Source organism: Arachis stenosperma, chromosome 5, assembly GCF_014773155.1.
Source record: "Arachis stenosperma cultivar V10309 chromosome 5, arast.V10309.gnm1.PFL2, whole genome shotgun sequence".
In the NCBI taxonomy this organism is placed as follows: domain Eukaryota; kingdom Viridiplantae; phylum Streptophyta; class Magnoliopsida; order Fabales; family Fabaceae; genus Arachis; species Arachis stenosperma.
The window spans coordinates 14,117,061-14,144,894 of NC_080381.1; the positions used below are offsets into that span (position 1 = coordinate 14,117,061).

The window sequence follows — 27,834 nt, forward strand, 5'->3', positions numbered from 1 at the left end:
ATATATATTTATAATACTTATATTAAAAATAAAAAAAATTTAAATTAGTGAATTTTAATTTATAATATAATAATATAGTAATTATTTTATATATTATACGAATATAAATTAATTATTCTTTTTTTGTAAAAATTTTAAGAGCTTTGAGCTTATTATATATATATATATATATATATATATATATATATATTTTGATGAATGTAATATATTTTTTTATATAAATAATTAAAAAAATTTAATAGTTAATCTATTATTTTTTTTGTTTTGATCCAAATTAAATATTTTTTATTGTTTTTAGAAAGAAAATTTTTTAAAAAATTTAATAATATATGATTAGAAACACCGAATAAATTATATAAAAACCAATTAAAACACAACATAAAAGATGAAATAAACGTCTTTACCTGAATGGTCACAATGAAGATTACCACATAAAGCAAAAAGTACTAGTCGTCTTATAGTAAGCCATTTTAAATTTTTAACACATAGAATATATATGGCTGATCATACAAGTATAGTGCTTAAGAATCAAATCAAAAGCCTAGCTAGGTTAGCGATCACATTGACACTACACAAAAGATAACACTGAGAGAAGCATATACATAAATTCAGTATCTATATCCGAGGGGCAATCCAAGGTTGTCCAAATGCCCAGAACCTGGATAGGCTTTGCTAGTGAAGCTTGCACGCATTGTAGATGATACCCTTTGTGTTTGCGAGAACCTATTGAATGAACCACACCTCTCATATTGGAGTCTTTGTTTCGGTGCACTCAAAGATCTTACCTTGGCTTTGGAAGATTCAGTGTAAGCCATGTAACTTGGATAGTACTCACAACAACCACTACTTAGGTAGCTTCTACTAGAGCCGTCACTCTTTGTGGGAGTATAAGTAAAATTGACAGCATCACACACTGAATTCTCCTCAACTTCACAGGAATATGGACTATGACCCGATTGATGAGATGTTGAGTCCCTTGTGGTGGCGAAACTCTGCCTGTAATGATCTGAAACCAATGGCTGACTCGTCGAGTCAAAGAGATTTCCGCGTTTCGAATTTTTGTGTGCTTTTCCAGAGTCAATTTCGAAAATCCCCGCGCTTCTTTCATCATCCATGCTACAAGTCCTTGTCCATGATCTTCGTTGAGTCCACGATCGTTCTATCTCTCGATTGCCAATGGTGACATGGGATCTAGAACCATTTCTCTACAATAATGACATGAATGCTCTGATAAGTTAACTCCCTAAATTTGTTCCCGGAAGAGTAAAACTATAAACAAAGAAAAAAGAAAAAAAAAATACCTTGAGTACTGATGGCGAGTGATTATATTCCATGCTGGAAGAACGGACTGGTGTTTCAAATTTCTCTGGTGTTGCTGGAACCTGTAAAACGTGACCAAATTTCTCAAGTGGTTCGTATGATATTCATCCAATGACAAGCATGATTATCCAGAGAAAAAAGATGCTTACATGGAAGTGAGGGGCCTGCAAAATTTGGGCCCGGCAGGCACGGGCACGGGCCTGAGCTCGTAAGAGAGTTTGCATTCTTTGCAGCCACTGTGCAGTGCGCTTCCTCTCAATGTGACCTCTCACCAACGCTTGCAGCTTCACCAATCCTTTTAAGGCTCTTAGTGCTCTCCTTGCCTTCCATTTTCAACATCAAACACCAAAATGTGCACAATTACTTAATAAATATCTACATTTATTTCAACAAAAATGGGAACAAAGATAGAGCACCTAAAACAGTCTTAAATAATTAGATACATAATTGGATAACAAGAACTAATTTTGTAAGTAAGATTGTAAAACCAAATTAAGAGTTAAACGGTAATAGGATTAATTAATAATGGGGGATGGCATGACATAAAGAGGACAAGGACATCACAACAACAACACTACCCGCCCACAAAGGGAGAAGAAAGAACAGTTCTGTCGGGCAACATTATATTCAAGCTAAGTATGTCGAAACATTAATATAAACCATGCTAACTAAATACTGAAAATAAACCACCAAATTAAAAATTCATATAAAATACATGTTTAAATATAAAATATACTTTAAAAATATATGTAAAAAACAACATGTATATTTATCCTCTATATCATTTATTTTTCTCGTCTGGTCAACAATCTCAACCTGAGTGTGGTGAATAAGTGACACACAAAAGGACGAACATATATCTCAATTAAAGAAAAATAAAGGCAGAGACAAGAGAAGTTGGGGTTGTTTGACTCCCCATTATCTGTCCCCTCACACACCAAAGTAAATAGGGGGGCAGATGGGAGAAGAACTGAATCGTTGTAAAATGAGTTTCATAGTGCTCACTGCTCAGATGAGAGGGACCAACAATTTATGTTTTATTGAATGAAGTGCTAAGGAGTGAAAACCAAGGCTCTCTCCCCATCCATCAGTGATCACAACTCACAAGACAATTAATTGTGAACGGGGCAGCAACCAGCAACTCATAAAGAAAAAGGAAAGAGGGTTCAGCATTGATGCTGATCGATGCTGACGCAGAGAGGGAAAGAGAGAGAGCACCTCACTCCACTGCTGTTGCTTCAATAAATACAAAAACTGCCATATTTTACAACCCTTCACACCACCAGGGCCAGGCCCCTACTTCTATTCTCACCAAAACAACACGCAACAACTGCTACCTATGTATGTAGCAGGAAAGAAGGAACCACCTTCACTATACAACACGACGTCGTTTCCTAAATAAAATACGGGCAAACTACCAAAAATTACACCTGACACAAATATATATAAATTCTATTTTCAACAAAAGGCTCTTGAATTATCTAAAAGCGTGATAAAAATAAATATTGTTGAAAGAGTGCCGTAGGGTGTGTTTGGTAAACCCGTTTGAGAAGAAAAAGTACGTTTAAGCTTCTTGAAAGCTTCACATTTTTGTTTGGCTAATTTTTAGTTTGGTAAACGCAGAAGTGATTTTGTATTTAAAACCACGTTTACCAGAAGCAACAATTTCTAGCTTCTGCGTTTCACCAACGGGCTTTTAGCCATTTACCCTCAACATCTATTTTTTCTTTACCAATTTTATCCTATAGACATGTTATTGTATTATTTATGAAATTCTTATTAGGTGAATTGGCCTTCTTTTCTTATTATTTCTCTTGATATGAGTTCTTTTTTTCTATTATGTATTATTTATTATTTCTCTTTATATAAGCTCTTCTTTTCTATTATTATTATTTTTAATAATAATAGTAAAAATTTATAAAGTACTAAAAAAGAGTATTAAGAGAACTAAAAATATACTATATAAAATACATTATAAAAAATTTTTAGATTTTTTTTATCACTGTCAAGATAAATATTTAATTTTATTATTTTTAATATTTTTTATAATTATAATTATGGTATATATAGTTTTTTATTGTAATTTTTTTATAATATAGATTATGATCTTATTAAAAAAGATAAATTAAATAAAAAATTAATCATAAGTATTAATAAAATCATACACGTTAGATTCTAAAATAATATTAAGAATAAAATTATTAAGAGTATTAAACCGAAAATACGATGTAAAAAAATACTAAATTAACATTTTTACGTTAATACTTAAAATTTAAAAAAAATATAACATATTTGATTAAATACTCTTATATATAGTCACCAAAAAAATACTCTTATATATATAATTTTATTTTGCTAATTTTTATATGTTATTTTTATTTAAAATAATATATATTAATTTTATTATAAAATTAATTAATAAAATTATTCAAATATCTAAATTAAAATGATAGAATAATATAAAAAATTATTTAAGTTGATGTCTATTTTAGTAAATTTTCATCTAAAAGTGATTTTGAGTAGTGTATTCCAAACCATATTTATTTTACTATAATCCATTTTGATATAAAGATGGCCAAACATAAATCACTTCAATACAAATTTACTTTTCATCAAAATCAAGTTTGCAAAATCAATTCTATGCAAACTCCCGTTTACAAACTGAAATCCAAACACACACACGTAGTTTTTATATGACAAGTGAGACTTTGGAAAATTAACCAGTGAACCATGTGATGCTTTTCTATTAACCAAGCAGGTCTTTTACCAGGGCTGTGTTTGACACATTTTTAATTTCTTTAGGAACAACAAAACTCCAATGTATCTTTGTCAACGCCAAGATAAAATACTTCTACACCGCTTGGTTTCAACCTTATTGATAATAAGCGCAACCGTAGTAATTAAGAGCAATAACTAATATGTTTTTTTTTTAATTAAAAGCAACGGGAAGAAAAAGAACAAGAATAATGAACATTGATGTAGATGAAGAAGAAGATGATGATGATTCTAACCAAACAGCCTCGAAACGCCGCCTGAATCTTAACGGCTGCCCATTCTTCGCGAGAGACGGCACTTCTGCCGCCGCTGCCGCTGCCGCTGCTTTTGAGTCCAGCGGCGGCTACCACCTCGATGGCAGGGTCATGAGCAGAAGAAGCATGGAGTCGTACTTGATGGCGATGTTGGTGGAGGTTCTTATTCTCTCTGTAAGAGTTAACGAAACTCCAACGGCGTTTGTCTTTGTGTGGTTTTGGAGCGGCGGTAGAGGTTGGTGGTGCAGAGTCAGAAGACCTTCTGAGACCAAAAAGCCCGCGAAACCATTTTGTTGCCTTACCCATTTATGTGTTCATTGCTGCTGCTACTACTACTCCTTGATTCATTAGAAGAAGAGAAGATATAGAGAGAAGAGGGAGGAAGTGGAGTGTTTCAGAGATTGAGTCAGTCAGAGAGAGAGAGAGAGGCGGTTGATGACTTTTTCTGTCAGCAAAAGTGTGCAAAGATTAGTAGTAAAATAACTTAGGAATAGGAACACGTTCTCTTACCCTCAGACCAAAGTACCAAACTTCATTTGTTTATTTAATATTTACCACAATCCGTGTGCAATGAAAATATTGCTTTAGTATGATTTGTCATTTTCATAAGGATTTTGTTTTCTTCAGATTCAATGTATGCAAGATTTATTTCATCTTTTTTAAAAATAAAATAATGTTAGGTGTACATTAAAATTAATTATTAATATAAATATATAATAAATAATTTTAATAATTAATTTAGTATATAAATAATATTTTTATAAAAATAATTACCCAAAATGCAATGCATTAACCAAATTTATTTGGCCAAATATGCCATGCACAAAAATAGTTTGCAATAGCTAAGTCAAAAGTTGATGGTAGTAGAAAAAAAAACGTAAATGCTATAGTGTCTATAATGTGGTGCTTATTTATTAAAAAAGGTTAAAAGTTATTATTTTATTTAAAAAATATAAAAATAAATAATTTTTAAAAAATTAAAACTTACTACAAAAAATAAGTTAAGCAACATTTAAAAAAAACTCATAAGCACCGTAGAATTAGCCCAAAAAAAACCCTATGTATGCCTAAGAAAAATTATATTTATAACTAGTTAGTTCAGCTGAGTTGACCCATATAAATGTGAAGTTGAAACCAGTCAAAACGTGTGCATCTGTATTGTCTCTACTTGCGTATCTACCCGTACATTGTTGCTTTCCCATTGATCCAATGGTAAAAATTACTTTTGACTTTCAAAAAGAAATCATAAAAAATAACTATTTTATATTTTATAAAAGAAAAACTGATAAAAAAATTATTGTTTTATTATTAATAAATTATCATTTTGATCATAAGTATTCGAAATACTAACAAAATTATCTAAAAAAATAATAGGAGTAATGAAAAGTTGAAAAAGAGCTCGCGATCCGAGCGGAAGGAAGCAAACTAAATAGTAGTGAATGGATTCTCACTTGTCAGGTCCAGTAACCAATGGTCCCCTTTCACTATATTACAAATTCCAATTTCCCAGTTTAATTATGATTTTTCTCTTCTTTATCCGCATTTTTTATTTCTTAATTGTAGCACCCCACTCAGTTTCATTTCCAAATTCCAATTGTCCATGCTACAATCAGGTTTCATTATTTTCACATGGGAAAGCGGCAATCTTATGGTTGATTAATACCAGCAAGACCTTGGTAAGGTATCAGATTGAAAGGAATTTGAGTCCCTAATGGTAAAAATAAAATAGAATCAAATAGAGTGAAATAGAATTAAATGAAGTGTAGTAATATATATAGACATAGTGTTTAATTTTTGAGTCTTAAAAAAGGTCATCACACTATTGGAAGCGATTGCTTTTAGGCCTTTTAGCTTAAAAGAAGTGGAAAGACAACACAAACAAATGACAATACATGAAAGTGTGGAAAATTATTAGAATAGTTACATGTGAAAAACTTTTACCAAATATATAAATAAAGATGTGTTCTTGACATATCATGGTGTGATGACTGTGCCGACACTTAACTGAATAGACAATTGAGCAAGGTGGTGATGACTGCACAAGTCATAACTTTAGCAACCACATAATCTCAAATTTAATTCTCAAATCAGCCACATCCATAGTATTTTCCCACCCTACCTTATTTATTATAAGCCTCATAACACTAAACTAGACAACTACCCAAATTATGAAAATAGTTATTGCATCTTGGATCTTGCCATTGATTAATACCAATGTATGTGAGATTGATTTTGTATGCAAAAATTTGTTGTACTTGACCTTTATGTGCTGATTGTCATGCTGAACTGCCGGGTGGGTCCATGGATAATTAACAATTCAAATTTTTTATATTTTTTATTAGAATTTAGCCGTTTAACTAACATGTGTTTTAAAAACACATAATAAGTTTACAAATTAATTTTTTTTTATTAAAAATATTTAAAATTTTTTACTAATAATAATTTATCATGTGTCTTTAGCTAAATCCTTTTTATTATACCAATTTGCAAATGTGAACTGAAAATTGGTCAAATATGATGGAAGCATGCAGATGTAGCTGTAGTAGAAGTAATGGTAACGACATTAACACTTTGGTACCCGGTAGGGACGAGGACGTATCAAGAGTGAGTTTTGGGAATTGGAACAATTAACATTGGGGAACACTTGGAAGAAGGAGTCAACAATGGAAAAGGAAAAGGTCATTGCCAAATCAACCGACCATTAAGAAGATTATTCATTGCTGACAAGTCACAGCTCACAACATGGGCCCGTCAAAAAGAATGAAATTTTGAAATTCTAGTTAGTGCATGTAAAACGAAGCCACAATGAAATATGCTCATGAAAAATGTTTGGGGGAAGGATTCTTGAGCCCATGTTATTAAATCACTCTTCCACTTTAGTCCATGACAATAATAAAGACGTCTCACGATCTATAAATTCAGTCTAATAGAATACATAAATTCAATCAATCAACAATCAATAAATTTTTTTTATTTTTTCTTTTCTTTCATTATTATCCTTTCACAATTTTATTATCTTTGCATACTCTTTCCGTTTTATTATGGTATCAGAGCTCCTCTTGAGCTCTGCTGACATCCATGGATCAAGAAGAAAGGGCACACCAGCAACTTCATCCGGAGCCTCTTTTGGACCTTTCGTCAGCCCAACACTTTTCTTTCATGGTACTTCCTTTCAATGAAGAAGCTCGTCCTTCAAACCAACTTGAGCTTTTGTCAAGTCCAACTACTCATTATCTTTGTTCTTTCAATACTTTTTCTACTGTTAACAATTCTTCAAATCGAGATTCATTCTTGAATACTTGGATCATTGATTCTGGTGCCACATATCACATTGCATCAAATTTGTCTTGGTTTATTTCTTACACACAAATTTCTCCTATTATTGTTTATTTACCAAATGGTTCTCAAACTACTGTTTCTTATAAAGGCATCGTTCGATTTTCACCATCCTTGGTTCTTTGTGATGTTCTTTATTTACCTCATTTCAACTTTAATATTATCTCTGTTTCAAAAATTACTTCAGCACTCACATGTGAACTCACTTTTTCATCTTCTTCTTGCACTTTACAGAGCAACAATTTGGGAACGATTGATTTGGCTAGAATGAGAGAGGGATTATATGTCTTTGAACCCAATTTCGGTAAAAATTCATCCACTACACACTCCATAAATTCCATCCAATCTCCACCCATTACACCTTCCAATATATGGCATTTTCGTTTATGACACCTTTCTGGGCAAAGACTTAATCATTTATATAAACAATTTCCTTTTATCTCTATGCATCATGATGAGGCTTGTGACATTTGTCATCTTTCTAAGCAAAAGAAACTTTCATTTTCTCAAAGTTTTAACAAAGCCAATGCAAGTTTTGATTTATTACATTTTGATATTTGGGGTCTGTTTCGACAAAATTCTATTCATAATCATAAATATATTTTTACTATTGTTGATGATTTTAGCCGCTTTACATGGGTTACTTTATTAAAATCAAAAGGAGAAGTGCAAAATCAAATAAAAAATTTTATTACTTTAATTGAAACACAATTCAACTCCAAAGTCAAAACTATTCATTCCGATAATAGACCAGAATTTATTTTACCTGATTTTTATGCTTCAAAGGGCATTATTCATCAACGTAGTTGTGTTGAAACTCCTCAACAAAATGGAAGGGTAGAACGCAAGCATCAACATATTTTGAATATAGCTCGTGCTCTTATGTTTCAATCTAATTTACCATAATCTTTTTGGTCTTATGCTGTTAGACATGCTGTTTATTTACTTAACAAAGTTCCATCATTCGCAATTAATTTTAAAACACCATTTGAGATTTTATTCAATCATCCACCAAATTATCATGACCTTAAAGTTTTTGGATGCTTATGTTTTGTTTCTACCCTAATGGCAAATAGATCAAAATTTGATCCAAGAGCCAAAAAGGCTGTATTTATTGGCTTTCAAAGTGGTTTTAAAGGATATATTGTTTATGTTTTAGAAGATAAAAAAATTGAGATTTCTAGAAACGTGATTTTTTATGAAATGATCTTGCCCTTAGTCACAAAAAATACCCAATTCCATACACTCAGCCCAACATTGCCAAACACACCTTCTCAAAAACAAGATTTAGTTAGTCTTCCAGTTGAACCCTCACCTATACCCATTGACCCAACTCCACCTAATTCTTTATTTTCTCCAACAACCTCTCCTTCTTCCTCACTATCGTTACCTAGCCAAGTTGAACCCATGACAACCGAATCACTTTCAACACAAACACCCATCTCTCCTTCCGCACTAGACACTAGTCCACCATCACCTTCTCATCTCCCGTCACCTTCTTCACCACCTGAGCAACTCCATCCTCGTCATTCCGACCGGCCTCACCGACCTCCAGCATATCTCTCTGATTATTTGTGTAATTCCTCTCTCATCTCTACAAATCAATCTCCCTCAAAGTGCAAGTATCCTTTATCTTCAGTCATGTCTTTTTCTTCTCTTTCATCTTCACATAAAAAGTTTCTTTTATCTCTACATTCTGACGTTGAGCCAAAGTCTTTTAAGGATGCCAATTAACACTCTAATTGGCGTAGTGCTATGAAAAATAAGTTGGATGCTCTTGAGCTGAACAAAACTTGGCGTCTTGTTGATTGCCCTGCAGGGGTTAAGCCGGTTGGCTGTAAATGGGTCTATCGCATCAAACGCAAGCCTGATGGTTCAGTTGATTGATATAAAGCACACCTTGTGGCTAAAGGGTTCACTCAAACTGAAGGTGTTGATTTCTTGGAAACTTTCTCCCCTGTTGTCAAGCCTGCCACCATCAGATTAGTTTTGGCATTGGCCTCTATGAAGCATTGGCCCATACATCAGTTGGATGTCAATAATGCTTTCTTACATGGGGATCTTTCTGAGGATGTTTGTATGACTCTGCCACCCGGATTTACATCTCCTCAACTGAATCAATGCTGTAAGCTACTAAAGTCACTGTATGGTTTACGACAATCTAGTCGTATGTGGTATGACAAACTTTCTCATCTTTTGCTATCTCATAGATATCAGCAGACCTCGTCTGATTATAGCCTATTTGTTAAATTCATTGGTGATCAAATTTCTATCCTTTTAGTCTATGTTGATGACATTGTTCTCACTGGTAATTCCATTTCTGAACTTGCTGCCATTAAGTCTATTTTGTACCAACACTTCCGAATTAAAGACTTTGGCCCATTAAAATATTTTTTGGGTATTGAAGTTGCCCAATCAGAGAAGGGAATTTGCTTATCTCAAAGAAAATATTGTCTTGATCTTTTGGAGAATTCTGGTTTATTAGGTGCTAAACCTGCCTCTGTTCCAATGGATAGTATCACAAGACTATATCAAGACAAAAGTTCCCTACTATCCGACCTTTTTGTATATCGCCGTTTGGTTGGCCGTCTTATCTATCTCACCACTGCTCGACCGGACATCATGTATGCCACTCAACAATTAAGTCAATTCATGGCATCTCCTACTGAATCTCATCTTCAAGCTGCCAAACATGTGTTACGATATCTGAAAACTAGTCCCGGCAAAGGACTTTTCTTTCCAAGGGAATCAGAAATTAAGCTTCTTGGCTTTAGTAACTCTGATTGGGCCGGATGTCCTGACACTCGACGATCTTTAACAGGTTATTGTTTCTTCTTAGGCAGTTCTTTAGTCTCTTGGAAGACCAAGAAACAAACCACCGTTGCCCGCTCATCCACGGAAGCAGAATATCGTGCACTTGCCAACACAACTTGTGAACTTCAATGGATACTAAATGTGTTACAATTTTTACGCATCTCTCCTATCCGCCACCAGTTTTATATTGTGATAATCAGAGTGCTCTTTATATTGTTGCTAACCCGGTTTTTCATGAACGGACCAAACATTTAGAGGTTGATTGTCACTTGGTTCGACAAAAAGCTCAAGCTCGAGTGATGAAACTTCTCCCAATTCCCTCTTCTGGGCAACTAGCCGACATCTTCACCAAGCCTTTGTCTCCTCAACCCTTCCATCTTAATCTGAATAAGCTTAGTATTCTTGACATCTTTCATCCTCCAGCTTACGGGGGCGTATTAAATCACTCTTCCACCTTAGCCCATGACAACAATAAAGACGTCTCACGACCCACAAATTTAGCCCAACAGAATACACAAATTCAATCAATCAGTAATTAATAAAGTTTCTTCATCTTTTCTTTTCTTTCATTATTATCCTTTCACAATTTTATTATCTTTGCGTACTCTTTCCGTTTTATTACATGTGCATATCACAATCTATCTAACTGCGCTTTAATTTTTTAATTATTCTTTATTCCATTTGCAGCGAGGAATACACATTTTGTGTCTAACGAGAAAGCCCGATTCGATTATTTTTATTTTTTGGTTCATAAACTGGATAATTCTTTCGGGTCTTATAAATACACTCACACATTTACTTGTTTGATATGGCTATTACCATTGAGTAATATATTTGTTTTTGTTTTCTTGGGCTTAGGCCCCATTACCATACCAAAAAAAGAAATGAGTATTAAAATTCCGATGTCATAACTCGGCACTTTACGCTATAACTCGATATTATACGTTACATCCTGAAATAAAAAAGTCCGACCAGACAGTATCACTTATTAAAACCTAACGACTACTCTTCAATGCAGATGACCAACAGAAGCGCAACCGACTTATCCTACTCTACCTATAAAGGTATGATATTTTATCCTCGAAGGACACACTGAATTCACAGTACTAATTTAAGTATCGGAGTGCCTTTTGCAGGTACACTCCCCCTTTGTTCATACTCTTTGTGACGTGACATTCCTCTGGACGAAGATCTTGGACCATCCCAATTTACACTACAAGAAAAACACCCATTCAACCACACTTTTTTAAGCTACATTTGAAAAGCGTAGCCTATTCCTAGAATAGGCTACGCTTTTTCGCACGGTGCCCTTTTATAAGAGAATAGGAAACACTATTGAGGCATCACTTCAAAAGTGTCTCCTTAGATATTTTAAATATCACTACTAAAGCGTAGCCGTATTTGAATATCTATAGGTACACTTTTCTCACCAAAAGGTGCGCTTTTAAAGAGTAACCTATTTATTATATTTTGGATGCGCTTAAAAAACGTCTCCTAATGTATCTAGGGCTAAATACAAACACTTAGTGAAATTCTTTTCACCTTTTCACCAAATCAGAAACGGTGTCGTATCCCCCAATCCCTAATCTAATGAACCCCCTTTGTCTCTCTTCTCTATTCTTTCTCGTCACTCTCTTCTCTGTTCTCTCGTCGCTCTTACCTTTCGTCTCCGGTCTCTAGCTCACTTCTTTCTCGGTCTCGCACTCACTTCTCACTCACTGTAATTATCGCTCGGTGTTGAAGGATAAAGCTCGGCGTTAAAGGCTAAAGCTCGGTATCAACTCCCATAGCCGAGGTTACGTCCAGGTTATTCACACAATAACAATTGGTGTCGACCGTGGGGCCGAAAATATAATTCCTTTCTTTTCAATCGACCTCAACGTTTTCACCTCCACACATGGCTCCTACACCATCTGAGCTCCTTAGGATGGTAACTGAGTTACAACAAGCCAACTAACGCATGGCGGAGGAAAATCAAAGAATGACGAATCAGATTGCCAAGCTAGCTAATGCTCGGGTTGAAAACAACAATGATCGGTAAGAACGAACAGAAGAAGTCGAGCATCAATCTAGACCGACACACGTCTCCGAAACTGCTCGGCATAAAGAAGTCCAACCTGAGCACAATAACAAAAGACACCACCAAAGATAAGAATCTAATCATATGGATAAATAGAACTACAAATATGACAAAAGACACCACCATAGACAAGAATCAAAGCACCCTAAGCATGGTTCCCAACATAGGCAAAGGACTAGTTGTGAGCCCAAGCATAAGCAAAGGCATAAGCATTCTGAAGAAGAGTCTAGTAATTTTGATCATTTGCATGATGTTCAGAAAGAAAATCAAAAGCATGGACACAAGAAGAATAAAGATATCATGTTGCATAATGTTGACAATCGTGCTCATCATAAGCGTAAGAGAAATCGAGACACGTCAATCAGATTAGTCAAAGAGATGAAGCTGAATCGTTACGAACACAAACAAGAGTTGTAGATGAACTAGAGTCTATGTAAAGAAAGTTGTTATTATTTTTGAGAAAGTCTAGAGCCAGTATTTTTATTGAACTTTGGCTAGCACTTGACCATCAAAAGAAAAATAAGTAATTTTACACCATTAAATATCATCTCACACTATTAAAAATATTGATGATGGCTAATTGATGGTTACACATCACAAATTCTGTTGGCCCCCTAGCACTACTAATTATTTTTAGTATTAGACATTGTAATGCTTAGTGCAACTTTTTAACACCCTTCCTAGTTAGTTAGACATCATAAGTCTCCTATTATATTTTTTTAATGGGAGTCACTCGGATAAAAATGTCAAAAAAATTTTTTTAAATATTTTTTAATAGTTAAAATTCAACACATATAACCGATTAAATTGTATTATTTTTATTAAAATTAGACCAGACAAATAAGCTTAGCTGAAAAATGAATAAATTAAATTTTGAACCAGTTTAAATTAATACTTTTTATAAAAAATGACTACAATATTTCTATTATAAAAAATAACTAAAATATTCCTATTATATATATAAATTTTGAAAATTCTAAATTCTAACCCACCCTATGACGACAGAGAAGTAAATGGCTAAAATTTAGGATTCTCAAAATTAATATATATAATAAGAGTATTTTAATCATTTTCTATGATAAAGATATTGTAGTTATTTTTTATTAAAAAATAATATTAATTTAGACCAGTTTAAGATTTGATTTACTATTTTTTCGGTCAAATTAATTTATCTTGTTTAATTTTGACAAAAATAAATTGATTATATATGTTACATTTTAATTATTAAAAAGTATCTTTTAAAAAATATTTTAAACATTTTTATCGCACTACGATAATTTCTGCAGATAGCGGCAAAAATTTTGCAGCGGTTTTGTTAAACCGCCGCGAAACGACAACCTGCGGCGCATATAGCGGCGGTTAGGGGTTGGCGCTACAATCAGGCTGACATTTAGCGACGATTTTTCTGAAACTGCCGCTATATTTCAATTAGGTTTGCATTTCGCGGCGTCTTTTCGAAAACCGCCGCTATATGTCCGCTGGGTGATTTATTGTTTTACATTTTGCGTCGGTTTTGTTTAAACCGCCGCAAAATGGGTATTACCACATATTGCAATGTTTTCCTTAGTAATAAACCATCTGGGTATAATCTAGTTAAGTAAAGACTACTATGTTAAGCTACATATGTTTAAATAATTGTTACTTAAACTTGTAACACTGCTTTCACATTTGTTTTACGTAAAAAAAATTCACAAGTTAAATAAGCTATATATGTTAACTCATGTGAACAAATTTACCAATAAGATTTTCTTGATTATATTATTGGCATTTAAATTTGCTTTCAAACATGGATGTAAAAGAAGAAAATAAAATTATACTCTGAATTTATAAAGTTAAAATAAAGTTCTAGAGAGCATAAATTAAAGTTACTCCTCTTTAAAGTTATGCCTTACTAAACCTAAATCAAGAATAAACACGTACAACTACGACCCAAATCATTAAACTAAGGAAATCAGCGTAACTGTTATAATAAAAGATCAAAATTTCTCTCCAACATCGTATTGACCTGACGAAAAATACTTTGTTATGAATCTATGGGCTTCACGTTTTATAGGATCTGATATTTCATCTCCATACCATGGTATTTTATTCAGATCAAAGCACATTTTCTTAAGATGTATATCATCTTGTTTATCTTGTTGGTCTTCTAAAGTTTTATCATCTTCTTCCAGAACCTTATTCAAATCAAACTGCATGGATCTGTCGACTGCGACAGAGGAGATATCATCTAAATTGTCTTCTGAATCAAACTCTTCTCCATCTAGACTGTCAGGAACTATTTCTCCAGAATATTCAGGTGAGACTGAAAATATCAACATGCACATAACAGAATGAGTATACATAGAAGAAACTGAGAATTCCGAAGTCATTAAATACTGACTTAGAAAAAAAAAATCAAACTACAAGATGCAAAGACAATTTTAAAACTAAATGCAAATTTTAGACAATTACCATCACCCTTGTTAGTAGTTTGGGCAATTTTCTTAAACAGAAGCTCTGTAGCAATTGTTGTGCTTGTAGGGAATGACGAAAAGTCCTCAGTTTTCATCGATCTTGTTCCACCGTCATGTTATGTTCACTATTATTTTCAAAATGTAACACTAGTGAAATTATATTACGTAATAGATAGCAAGATTATCAAAAATGCAACCCTAAAAACAACAGCTGTAGAAGGAATAAAGATTTAACATAAACTAACTTTTCCGTATTAAAATCATTGAAAGAAACAAAAAATCTGCTTTTACTCATGAGAATTCACAATAACATAAATATTTAACTGCAAATTAAAACTACACAAGTATAAAGTAACCAAAGAAAACAACGTACAACGCTGAGTTTATTTAACTTAGTTTTTGACAAAAAGATCATTTTTAAATTACATTAAAATGCTTCATACAAGCATTACGCGACATCATCGAAATTCTCTGAAGTATTTCCTATGAGTTCTTCTATATCTTCCTCCCTTGTCAACAGTAAATCTCCAATGTCACCTTCCACTGACATGTTCAACCCTGACTGTGGAGAAAAACCAACTTCAGCTTCTTCATTCTCTTCTTCCATGTCATACAAATCCCTTGGTTTCACATGAACCACAACAGTCCATTCCTTAGATGCTTCATCAACCACATAGTATACAAGCTGAGCTTCCTATGCCAATATGTACGGTTCATCTTCTTCACGATTACCAGTGTGTATCGAACGAGAGAAATTAACGCTGGTAAGCCCCAAATGGTCTTGTTTGATGCCTCTACTGGTAGTGGTATCATCCCAAACACATTTGAACAATACCACTGTGAAGGAACAGCTGTAATTGAATTCAATTATGTCAACAATTTTTTCGTAATACGGAACACCACCAACAGCCACTCTATTATCACGCATGCTTGCATAACTTCTTGTATTAGATGATACATATACTCCACTATTTTGTGTTTTCATCACGTTTTCTTTTGTAATAGTTCTAAACTTGTACCCGTTAACATTGTACGCCCCAAAACGTCTTGCCTGAATCATGGGACCGCACGCAAGCAACTTCAGGTGTTTCGAATGAAGCGTACTTTCCATAGGAACCTGGAACCACATAACATTCATACTTTATATTAAAATCGGTTTTCATATAATACTAATTCCAGGCTGAAAACACATTGGTCAGGTTAGTATTCTGTCAACCTCATGCTTGAACCACCGAGGAAATTCTGCATGGACAACACTATCTATCTTAGCTTGCGACCTTGTTTGATGACGCAAGCTTCGCTTTGTCTTTTCCCTAAATGTACTTTATTAGAGAAAAGAAAATTAGTCCAACTAGTCACTGGGAGAAAAGAGTTATATTGGTGTTTTAGAAATACATGCGTATCCTTACTTAACGAACGGAACCACGACATCGCAGTTGACTAGCACATGCTGATGAGCTTGATATTTTTCCATTGGAGTGAATTCGAAATGCGAAACAGCCCCCAATGCCTTTCTAATAGCTGGAAACATATTTTCCTCTAAATTATGAAAAACATCAACGGGCTCTTCATCAACTCGTCCTGGTCGGTTGATTCTAGTCTCAATATTATCCAAATACCTAGAACATAAAGTCAGGATTTCCTTAAATAAATAGTCTTCTAAAATTGAGCCTTCTGGTTGTGCCCTATTACGAACATATTGCTTCAGACGTCCTAGATACCTTTTATATAAATACAATAAAATGCTCAGTATATACACAATTAATTGAACTGAGTGTACTAAAGGGGTTTATAAGCAAGCTAACCTTTCTATTGGACACATCCACCTATAATGTACTGGTCTACCAAGAGTAACCTCATCAACGAGATGCACTGTGAGGTGAACCATGACGATAAAGAAGGATGGAGGAAAAATCATTTCCATCTGACACAAGATTTGCACAACATGATTCTGAAGCTCAGCAAGCTGCATAGGGTTTATGACTTACCCACAAAGTTCGTGGAAAAATGATGATAAATTTGCAATCACATTGGACACTGGACTCGGAAGTGCATTCTTCACCAAAATTGGGAGTAATTGTTCCATCAGAATATGACAGTCATGACTTTTCAACCCAGATAACTTGCGCTGTCACAAATCAACACAACGAGCAACATTGCTAGAGTAACTATCTGAAAAGACCACATTCTGCAAAGTCTTCAGGAATACATCCCTCTGTGAATTCGACATTGCAAATATTGCAGAAGGATATTTACCACCTTCTCCCGGCTGTAATTCAGGCCTTATACCCATGTATTGTAAATCTCTGTGAGCTTTAAGATTGTTATTTTGATTTGCTGCTATCGTTGAAGATAGTGAAGACCACATTGTCACACACGTTTTTTTCTATATGCATCACATCGAGGTTATGACGCAACATCTGATCCTCCCAGTACGGGAGGTCAAAGAAAACACTCTTCTTCTTCCAATGTGAGACATCTTCATCCGCATCCTGACTATTGCGTCTTTTTTTGGATGTCACAGCTGAACTCTTCCCAAATGAAACGTGCACATTAGACTGTTGCCTCAATACATCTATTCCGAATAACTTCTTTGGTAGATCTCTACCTTTGACCTACCTATCAAATCTATTCCAGTCTAGTCTGTATTTGTGTCCCTGATTCAAAAAGCGTCGATGGCCCATGAAGCACCATTTTTTACTGTCTTTCAGCCGATGTGGCTTAGCATCCAAGTTACACGTATTCCAGCCAGATAGGTTTCCCAATCCTGAAAAGTCGCTAATAGTCCACGTCAGTGCCACACACATCTTGAAAGTGTTTCCCTCTTTGGCATCATACGTTTCAACGCCATCCCAAAATTGCTTCAACTCATCTATCAAAGGCTGCAAATAAATATCTATGTCGTTACCTGGCATTTTCGGCCCAGGAATAAGCATGGATAGAATGAAATATGTCTGCTTCATGCAAAGCCAGGGTGGAAGATTATACGGAATAAGAATCACAGGCCAGATGAAGTACTTTATGCTCATATTCCCAAAGGGATTAAATCCATCGCTCGCCAAGGCTAGGCGAACATTGCGCGAATCAGTCGAAAAATTAGTATACTTTGTGTCAAACTTTTTCCATGCTTCAACGTCTCTTGAATGCCTAACGAAACCATCGTTATTAGACGCCTGTTTATGCCATAACATATCACTTGATGTCTTGCTGCACATGAATAACCGCTGCAGTCGTGGTATGAGGGAAAAGTAACGAAGAGTCTTGGCTACTATAGGTTTTCCATTTCTCTTCACTGGTACGTTGAGCCTAACAATAGAGCCTTTTTTAGTCTTCTGCTTCCATCTTGAACACCCACATTTCTTGCACCTAGTCAAGTTCTCATAATCACCTCAGTACAACATACAATCATTTGGACAAGCATCTATCTTGGTGTATTCAATACCCAACTTTCTTATTGTCTTCATGGCTTCATATACTGTCCTTGAAAGTTTTGCTTGTTCGAATGTGTCCCAAAGTAAGTCAAGAATCATTGTCGTTGCCTTGTCACTCACATCGCACATACACTTGATATGATAAAGATTCACTAAGAACGATAATTTGGAGTACTTTAAGCATCTGAGATATTACTCCTGCTCTCCATCTGATAGTAGATCGCTAAAATCCCGCGCCGCGCAACTTGGACCTTCATACAAGTACGGTAACACGTCTTCATCATCTTCTGCATGTTCGATTGTTGTGATGTCCTCACTCCCATGTTGCATCGTGAAATTGAATGCCTCGTTGACCATTTGGTGCATTTGATTCACTTGGGGTATCAGATTTTCATCTACTCATCCCAATCCAGGTCTCTCTTCAACCGGCTTCTCACTATGACGCAGCCAAATAGTATATCCAGGGGAAAATGGTCATAACAACAAATGGTTGTATACATCCTCTCTTGTTTGCATAAGTTGAAACCTACATTTAGGACCTGGACACTTTATCATGCCATTGAAGGATGCATTCGCAAACGTAAAGTCTAAAAAGTTATTCAATCCTTGCCTATATTCCACACTATTCCGTGCCTTTGAAATCCAGGTTTTATCAATATCTAGTATAGTATCAAAATATATCGAACTAATTAATAGTGACGTAAGAAATATGAGAAAATAAACTGTTAAAAATTGTCCTCCATCAGAAGTATCACGATTTAGTTTTAGCTAGCAACTTAGGTTTAGCAAATTACAGTTGATATGAAATTTAAAATGGTTTACACAATATAAAAAATATGTTTCCTTCGCTTACTCTTATAAGAAAAATTGTGACGAATAATACTCTCATAAAATACAACCACATGTAGTTTTATTAGCATTCTTTATGGTTTTGGCATTGTTATATTTTAAGTTTTTGTCAACGTACTTTAAAGTGAACAATGTGTAACTAATGTCTTTATTAAATATTTTATTACTTCTACTTGTTTTAACTAAATTATTGTTTAGGTGTCATGCAACTTGGTTGAAATTGTTTTCATTTTATGTTAACTACTATTGACAAAATTAAATATTAAAATTCAATAATGATTTCAATTCTTATTTTAAAAGAAATTATAAATTCAAATAAATAAATTATATTTTATTGTTAGCCACTTTTTAATTTGGAATAAAAGATCCCCTACAGTTTTAATTTTGATTTCTCGATTATTAGTTGATTACCAGACTTCATTCATTTTTATTGTATACCATTTTTAAAAATAATTTAACATATGATAAATAATATAAAAGAAATAAGGACTTATGAAGAAAATCTTAAGCATCACCCGAAAGAAATAGAAGAAAATGAATGGAAAAAGTTCATTGACTATCGCCAGAAGGAAGAAACAAAGGTAAGCCTTGGTATATTTTATTATTTCCACAAAAAATGTGTATATATATTACTCCCCTGACATTTTATATTCAACATATCTTTCTCATTTACATTTGTTCTGTTATTTGTTCATAGAAAAAGTGTAAACAGAACGCTTTAAATCAGAGTAAACAACTTTACACACATATTGGGGCTCCAAAACATTAGCAATAAAAAAAGACAAAGTGATAATAAGTCATTATTTGCATTAAGATTTTGATTAATCTTCCTAAATATGTTGTTGTTGTTTATTAAATTGTGTCGATATCAACGATATAGGAGAAAGAGCAAGGAAGGCCCGTTGGTAGAGGATAGTTATTTATCATGACTCATAAGAAAAAAGATGGATCGTATATCCATCCCGATTCGCATGTTGTTAGTGTAAGTCATGTTTGAAAATTTGAAGCAACTTAACTTACTGTATATATCGTGCTATTGTTAACTCATGCCTTTCCAATGTGTTGTATATTTGTAGGAAGCAATTGCGAATGTTGAGCGGCAGGATGAATCCTCTAAGTACCTTTCATAAAATGATTTACTAGCACAAGTTCTCGGAAAGGAGCACCCAGGATGAGTTCGTGCCCTAGGTGCTGGACCATGTCCCATCCAAGTCTTTGGTAACGCTGCTGGATAACCGTCGGGTTCTGCAGAGCCCAATGAAGAGTATGAGAAGAGGATTGCAGAATTAACGGCTAAGCTAGAAGAAGAGTAGGCGAAGAGACAATCGATACATAAGGTCTTGGGATATCTAGTCCAATAGCAAGGAGGCAATTTGCCAGCTGAGGTTGCTGCAGAGCTGGCTTTTTTGGGCGGTACACCAGACTCGTCATGTGCAGGGCCATCTTCATCTGGCAATCACGACTCGCAACAAAAATTTTGAATTTCAATTAATGTTCTTAGATACTTTTACATTTAATTTGGTTTAGTGCTTTATGCTTATTTTCTTCAATTTAAACATTCTTACTTTATTTTTGATGATGTTATGACAATTTCATTATATATGTTATGTTTGTATATATTTAATTTGGTTTGTTATGTTAATTAAGCTGTTTTACTTGGTTGTAATTTCTCTAAATTAATTGAAAAATAAAAAAATTAATGTTTAATAAACATACTTTTTCAAAAGAGGTAAAATAATAGAAAATCTAAAATTTTAATGGGAAATTTAAATTTGGCGGCAGTTTTTAACCGCCGCAAAATAATAATATTGTCTTCCTCCTTGATATTTAGCGGCGGTTATCACCCGCCACAAAAATGCATCGTATTCAAGTCACTGGCATTTAGCGGGGAAGTAACATTTTTCATCCACATACTGCGATGGTAATAACCGCCGCAAAACCCAAGTTTTATTTCACGGCGGTTATTCCAACGATTGAAAAAAGCTGCCGCTATCCGTTTAGCCGTGCCATATTTTTCGATGTTTCATTAAACCGCCACAAAATGTTTTGCGGTGGTTCAAACCGCCGCTAAGTGCCTCTTTTATTGTAGTAATCTGAGTGGCTCATTTTACTAATAGAACGGGAACAAAAATTAAAGAAAAAAGTTATTGAATGATGGACCTTGAACGTAATTTAATGCTATCATTTGAAAGATGATTTTTCTTTCTTTTATAAGCTAGATTTATAGTCTACCTTTACATCACTTGACACAAAGTAAAACTTATCCATTTTCCTCACTCTCTATAATTAAGGTAACTCATGTCATGAGGAATAATACAACATGATTTTTGTTCCTTTTATAGCATACTAAGGAAAATCTAAGTAAACTTACAATGTCTAAGTGACCTAATAAATAAAAAGGAGTACTAAGAGACAAGTAAGTTTTGTGATTTGTAATTATCAATTAGTTATTATTGATATTTTTAATGGTATAAAATTTTATTTACTGGTGTGGAATTACTAATTTGTTAAACGCTGGTCAAATTTTAATAAAAATGTTGGCCATATATTTTCTCGTAAAGAAAACTATGAACCCCACATAGTGCTTTGACTTCCAAAACATATGTCTTCTTGCCTTGTGTGCTTTCAAGATAGTAAGTATGGCAAGTGGGTTAGCTCGCTCTGCCAAATGGCGGACTACCCGCCTATTGAAGTGGTTATAAATTTTTACTCCATTATATCTAATCGCGGATTGACGGTTTATGCTACCAATTTTCTTTTTTTTTAATTATTAAACTATTAAATATTAAAAAATATATAATTTTATAAATATTTTAATAAATTTATAATTTTTAAAGACATAAAAATAATTATAATTTTTAAATTCACAAACACTAAAGTCTTTATAATTCTAAATATATAATAAACATAATCATCAACTAAAATTTTTAAAACAAAATAATGAAACTAAAATTGTCCAAAGTAAAACAAACATTGTCCAAAATATGTAATTAAACATTGTCCAAGTTTCTAATCAATCAAACATGATCCAAATTATAACTTGGAGTAAAACAAACAAACATTCCAAATACAAGCAGAAAAATAACGTTCCAAATTCAATTATCATGGATTAGGCAATACGGGTTTGACGGACTTTTTATTATAGCGGCCTCAAATTTTATCTCGACCTGCCTTTTTTTTTTTGCGAGCTATGCAAGCTGGTCGGGCAGGTTTCGGTCCGATTGCCGCCCCTAGAAAATACCAAAGATTGAGAAGGTATGTAATTTCCTACCATAATGTGGGAGTGTTTTGGTTTCTAAGTTGTGATGGTACATTCTGATTCTTGATTACTTTGATCTTTTTTAATCATCTGAACATGAAATCCATCTGGAAATTGTAATCCAGGCGTTCTAATAATATTCCCTCCTTTGATAGGGTTCCACCTGAAATATTATTCATATTACTATTAAGAAGATACTCTTCATCTGAATTTAAATTTACACTCAAAAGAAATATGCATGGTAGTGACATTTTCATGATGATGTTACCTGTACTTGGTCACCAAGCAATGAATAAAGACAGCCATCTGAACCTTAGAAAAGTCTGCTCCAACACAAAATCTCATGCCGCCGCCGAAAGCCATGAATTGTCTGGTTGCACCATTCAATTCTATTCCCTGTAAACCATTAATATATTAGTTCTTAGATCCCTTGAAGGAGCTCTAAAAGACTAAAATCATGTAAATCTTTTTGCTGTTTATGACAATTGATAACTATACTCACTTTGCATCATATACTTATTAGACGAACTCATACTCCATTCCTATTAGATTTGGTATGGCCATGTTTTAAATATTTTAGGACTAGAATAACTGGACATATAGGTTGAACAAAAATGCTACATGCATGTCAAAAATCAATTACCAAAAATTTTCGATGTGTATTTTTTATTTTAATATGTATTATGTATGAGTGATTGATTTGGTAACTGGTTTTTTGTAACATCCAAGTTGTACCATATTATATGAAAATAGCATAACTGTGACAAAATATGTAGAAGACAGATCACATACCTCCCATCTGGAAGGGTTGAAGGAGAGAGGATCTTGATATTTGGCTGGACTTAAGTGAACAGCTGGGGGACACACCATTACTGCCCAACCTGCTGGTATGGTATATCCTGCATTGCATGAGGTGGTGTTCATGTCAGATACATTACCTATATAAAAAGGCATGTATGTGTATATGTGATGTATGAACTGGACCAATCAAATAAAATTTGTAAATACATTCAGACATTCAGTGTTCCTATTAGTCCAATAATTGGTTGATTTCATAACTATCAAATAAAATTGTCTTTAATTGTTTAATCATTATGCTAATGAGTTTTCTATTTCTCTTTTGAGGGATTCTAAGGAGACAATTAATACATTTAATCACATACCTTTGAAATTAATTTCCCTTAGAGCCTTTCTAAAAATTCCTGGAGCTATATTTGCAAGTCTCACAGTTTCATTAATGAACTGCAAATCATCATGGACGTGAAAAATGAGATTATATACATATGGAAATAATGAAGAAAAAAACATAGAGTAGTATACAAGAAAGCTTGTAATATATTTTGTATTCACCTGAAATGTATATGTCATTGATTTATATTCTTTCCATGTGACTCTGGAGTTAGGATCTTTGCGTCTTTTGAGTATGGATTCATGTTCTTCCTAAAACGCAGAATAGTTTGAAGGGTCAAGATGAAGAAATTCAGAATGTCAAAAGCCACAAAAATAGTTCAAAGGGCGATGAGTAGTTTTTAATTAACAACATACTTGTAATTGCTTGAGGACGAAGGGATTGTGAGAGAGGACTTTGAAGGCGTAAGTGATTGCAAGAGAAGTGGTTTCGAAGCTTGCAAAGAGGAGGACAAACATGAGATCCAAGGCTATGGCTTCTGTGAGGATTGTTCCCTCTTTCTTGACTTCTTCAACTACATAGTCAAAGAAATCACTATGCTCTTTCCTTGGCTTTGCTTTTCTTTCTTCAAGCATCTTCTTCAGCATCTTCATTGCCCTTTTCCTACCCTATGAACAAATTAAACAAACAACACATGCTGCTTCATTCAAACATTCTAGGTTGTGATGCACAGTTGTGCCAAATAAAGCTTATTATTGTTACCATGGTACAAAGAGTTTAAGAAAGAAACGAATAATTATTTAGAAAGTATTAGTTTTGTTATTCATATTTTTCTCATCTGTGATTATAAGGTTCTCACCAATATATAGACCAAGAGTACGCTAAGAGTACGCTCGTTATGGAATAATATTCTAATAAATTACATTTATTTTTTTCTAATCCTCTTTGATATTTTTTTGATTTTGTTCCCTAATTATGATGTTCTAATAATTATGATTTATATACTAATAACTATGGCTATTGTTGAAGAAATGAATTTATTTACCTGAAGATATTTATGATATGCTGTTCCTGGTAGGTCAAGAGGGAAGGAGATAAGTCCTTGTATAAATGCAACAAAGTTCTCTCTTAGATTCTCTGATGAATTCTTGGAGTCATAACTGATGAGTTTTTTGGCAGTAAAATCAAATATCATCTGCATGGAGGTACAGACACAAATCAAACCATGTTTAGAAGAAGAAAAAGAAGATTATGATATATTTTGATTGTGTATTAATGAATGAATGAATGAATTTCATACCGTGGCTGTTGCTTCTTTAAGTTCAACAGTGTCCTGGCATGACCACTGTTGTAAGGAAGTGCATGCTGCATGTTCAACCTCAGAGATCATCTTCTTAAGACTTTCAGTACCAAAGAGACTCAGCACCATGTTCTTGAGGTACTTGTGCATGAATCCATGTAATGATCCTACATTCTGTTTTCCAAAGATCTCTGTGAATGTATCAGGGTACCAACTCTGGAACACTTGTCCCTCTTGCTGGAATATAAAGTAATTCAGATCAGGGTCTGTTGATACCACCACTGGTCTCCCCACCAAGTTAGTCTTGAATATTGATCCATACCTAAAAAAAAAGAGATTCAAAACCAATCAATGTTTGTAACTAAATTGTAAGGTTTCATTGGTCAACAACTGAAATAGTTATATATACCTTTTGATCCTGTGCTTGACGAAGGGAGAAATGTCATCAGAAGTGTTAGCAGAGAAGAACTGAAGGGTCTCACCAACAAGTAGCAACCCCATTGAACCTGGTGGAAGCCTTCCATTGCATGTAGGATTCTTCCATCTATAAGCCAAAAATGTTGGAAGAATAATGACCAATGCGACAAGATACAGAGGCCACATTTTTCTTCCTTAGAGAAGAAAGTAATGAATGAAAAGCCATTTAAAGAGAAGAGAAGATAAGAAATTTAAAAAGGAGTGGACTGAGTAACAGTAAGAAGATAAGGAGGCCTGAAAAGATAGTGTATTAAAGTTGGCTTTGCATGCATATCAGCATGATACAAGACCCTTTAGGTGAGAGGTCATTTCATAACAGAGCCTGTTGAAGAAAACAATAATGATAAGGTGCAGTCTATGGTGGCCAAGAATTTTGCGTGGCTAAGGAGACCAAAGAGAAAGAACCAACCCAGATTTAACACGTAAAAAATTTGAAGGATGTTGGAGTTTTGTTTGATTGTTGTAAAGACAGTAAATCCACTAGTTAAGTATTCCAGCCTTTTGGTAATTCATTCAAGAGATATTTTAGAAATTTGAAAAATGAAAGTAGAAATATTGGGAAAGTCGGGTGCGAAAATGGAGTAATCTCCAAATCTATCAATGGAATAAGTGATTCTATACAGAGTGGATGAACAACTAGGAGTTCCAGCTATGATTGGTGCTTAATCACTATGGACAGTTGAGAATTTGAAGGCCTGGCAGGAAGTTTGTTATTGGGTTTTGTGAAGGAGCAAAGCATTAGTAGAATGGGAGTAGTCGTCGGGGCTGAGGTTTAGCGTCAAGTAGTCTTCTTATTATGGGATTTTTCTCTTAAATAAAATACATGATTTATTATTTTCCAAAACTCTATTTTTTAATTTTAATTTATCACATACAATTTTTTTTATGGAGAACAAGTTCATCGTACCCTGGCAAACTCTATAATTTTTATAGAGTTCGCCTGAACTCTCGTAAATTTAATTTTAAATTCTAAAAAAATGGCTAAGTTTTACAATGGATAATGACAATCACTATGGCTAAGTTTTACAATGGATAATGACAATCATTATCATCGTGTCCAGAGTACATAGAAGTACACAAGAGTACAAAAGAATAAGTCATATTTTTATTGGAGAAATAATGTTTTTTTTTTTTAATTTATAATAAAAAAATCCTTATTAAATATGACTTATTCCGGTATATGTATCTGTGTATGTCTGGAAACTATGATAATGGTTGTCATTGCCGCCAGCAATGTTAAAGAAGACATGGTTGTTATTTATGTATTTTTGGGTACTCCTATGTATTTTTAGAGACAATGATAATGGCTTAAAAATTTGAATTACGTAAATTTTGAAAAAATTTAAAGTTTTGAAAAAATTTAAAGTGAAGTTCGTCGGGATTAGATGAACTCTATAAAAAAATATAGATATAGAGTTCGGCAGAGGAGTACGCGAACTCGCCCTAAATCCAAAATAAAAACAGTCTTTAGAAAATTAAAATAAAAAAATCCAGTATAAAAAAATAATTGTTTTTTTTAATTTTATTTACAAAAAAAATTCTCTTATCAAAAGGCCTACGATCATAAAAAAATGGTGGCGGTCTTCGGCCTAAAAGTATGCGATAGGCTCCTTGTTTACGGGTTCCACCGGCATGTGAAATGGGATTAGAGATTAGGGACCCTCAGTCTAACCCAAATACCCAACCGTGCTTGGAGTTTTTTTTTTTTTTTCTTCTTTCCTTATGTAGCTAGTGCTGAAGTCATTTGCTTCTGCTAGTCTGGGTCTGCGAGGGAAGGAAGGCACTAGCCACTAGATAAAACCAGTTGCTACTCTTTTATTATGTTATAAAATATTGAGATAGGCTTTTAATAATGAAATGACTAAAAATCCTATATAATTGTGTTAATTGTGTTAATCGTGAGCATAAACGTTACCGCACTTAATTACTAAGAAATTTATAATAGATGTCGTAATATTACTAGAAGGTCAAACCTTAATCATCCTTAGCCACTATATACATAACCACCAGAGAATCACCCAATATAATAACACATTTTTAGGCAATTAATTAGAGTACCAATCAACTTTTTAAATTTTAGAAAAAATAATAAATAGGTCTTTGACTTTTTGATCTGCAAGCATTTAAGTCCTGATAAACCCTAATTTTGTGGTTTATTTTGTACTTATTTTGGGGGATTTTATCATCTTTTCTCACATTTATTCAATAAAATAGCACGATTTTGTAATTCTCCCTTAAATTGTGCTTAAATGTAAAATTATGCTTTTTAGGCCGTTAATTTGCTAGTTTTAATTCACCTTTGATTCCACTATATGCCTTGATGAGTTTGTTAGTGAATTCAGGTTGAAAAGGGCTAG

General features: G+C 33.7%; 2 protein-coding genes across 2 annotated transcripts; both read right to left on the reverse strand.

Moving 5' to 3' along the window:
* Positions 1–434: 434 nt before the first annotated feature.
* LOC130979647 (protein IQ-DOMAIN 22-like) lies at positions 435–4,848 on the reverse strand. Its single transcript, XM_057903135.1, has 4 exons — positions 4,332–4,848; positions 1,470–1,643; positions 1,302–1,382; positions 435–1,205 (listed from the first exon to the last, which is right to left on the reverse strand). Exons 1-4 carry the CDS (start codon positions 4,653–4,655, stop codon positions 609–611), a joined length of 1,176 nt encoding a protein of 391 aa, XP_057759118.1. The 5' UTR covers positions 4,656–4,848; the 3' UTR covers positions 435–608.
* A 17,532-nt stretch (positions 4,849–22,380) lies between these two features.
* On the reverse strand, positions 22,381–25,757 carry LOC130979206 (cytochrome P450 87A3-like). Its single transcript, XM_057902582.1, has 9 exons — positions 25,410–25,757; positions 25,001–25,322; positions 24,746–24,895; positions 24,117–24,368; positions 23,922–24,011; positions 23,735–23,813; positions 23,364–23,470; positions 22,840–22,967; positions 22,381–22,734 (listed from the first exon to the last, which is right to left on the reverse strand). Exons 1-9 carry the CDS (start codon positions 25,601–25,603, stop codon positions 22,608–22,610), a joined length of 1,449 nt encoding a protein of 482 aa, XP_057758565.1. The 5' UTR covers positions 25,604–25,757; the 3' UTR covers positions 22,381–22,607.
* Between the last annotated feature and the right edge of the window lie 2,077 nt (positions 25,758–27,834).

What these genes read in the sequence shown, in the direction of transcription:
- LOC130979647 (XM_057903135.1), bottom strand. Translation starts at nt 4,655, where the DNA reads ATGGGTAAGGCAACAAAATGGTTTCGCGGGCTTTTTGGTCTCAGAAGG. An exon ending in TGCAGGCCCCTCACTTCCAT is followed by an intron (nt 1,383 to 1,469) that starts GTAAGCATCTTT and finishes CACGTTTTACAG; the next exon opens with GTTCCAGCAACACCAGAGAA. An exon ending in ACTCGCCATCAGTACTCAAG is followed by an intron (nt 1,206 to 1,301) that starts GTATTTTTTTTT and finishes TCATTATTGTAG; the next exon opens with AGAAATGGTTCTAGATCCCA.
- LOC130979206 (XM_057902582.1), bottom strand. Translation starts at nt 25,603, where the DNA reads ATGTGGCCTCTGTATCTTGTCGCATTGGTCATTATTCTTCCAACATTT. An exon ending in CAATGACATATACATTTCAG is followed by an intron (nt 23,814 to 23,921) that starts GTGAATACAAAA and finishes GATGATTTGCAG; the next exon opens with TTCATTAATGAAACTGTGAG. An exon ending in TGCTTGGTGACCAAGTACAG is followed by an intron (nt 22,735 to 22,839) that starts GTAACATCATCA and finishes ATAATATTTCAG; the next exon opens with GTGGAACCCTATCAAAGGAG.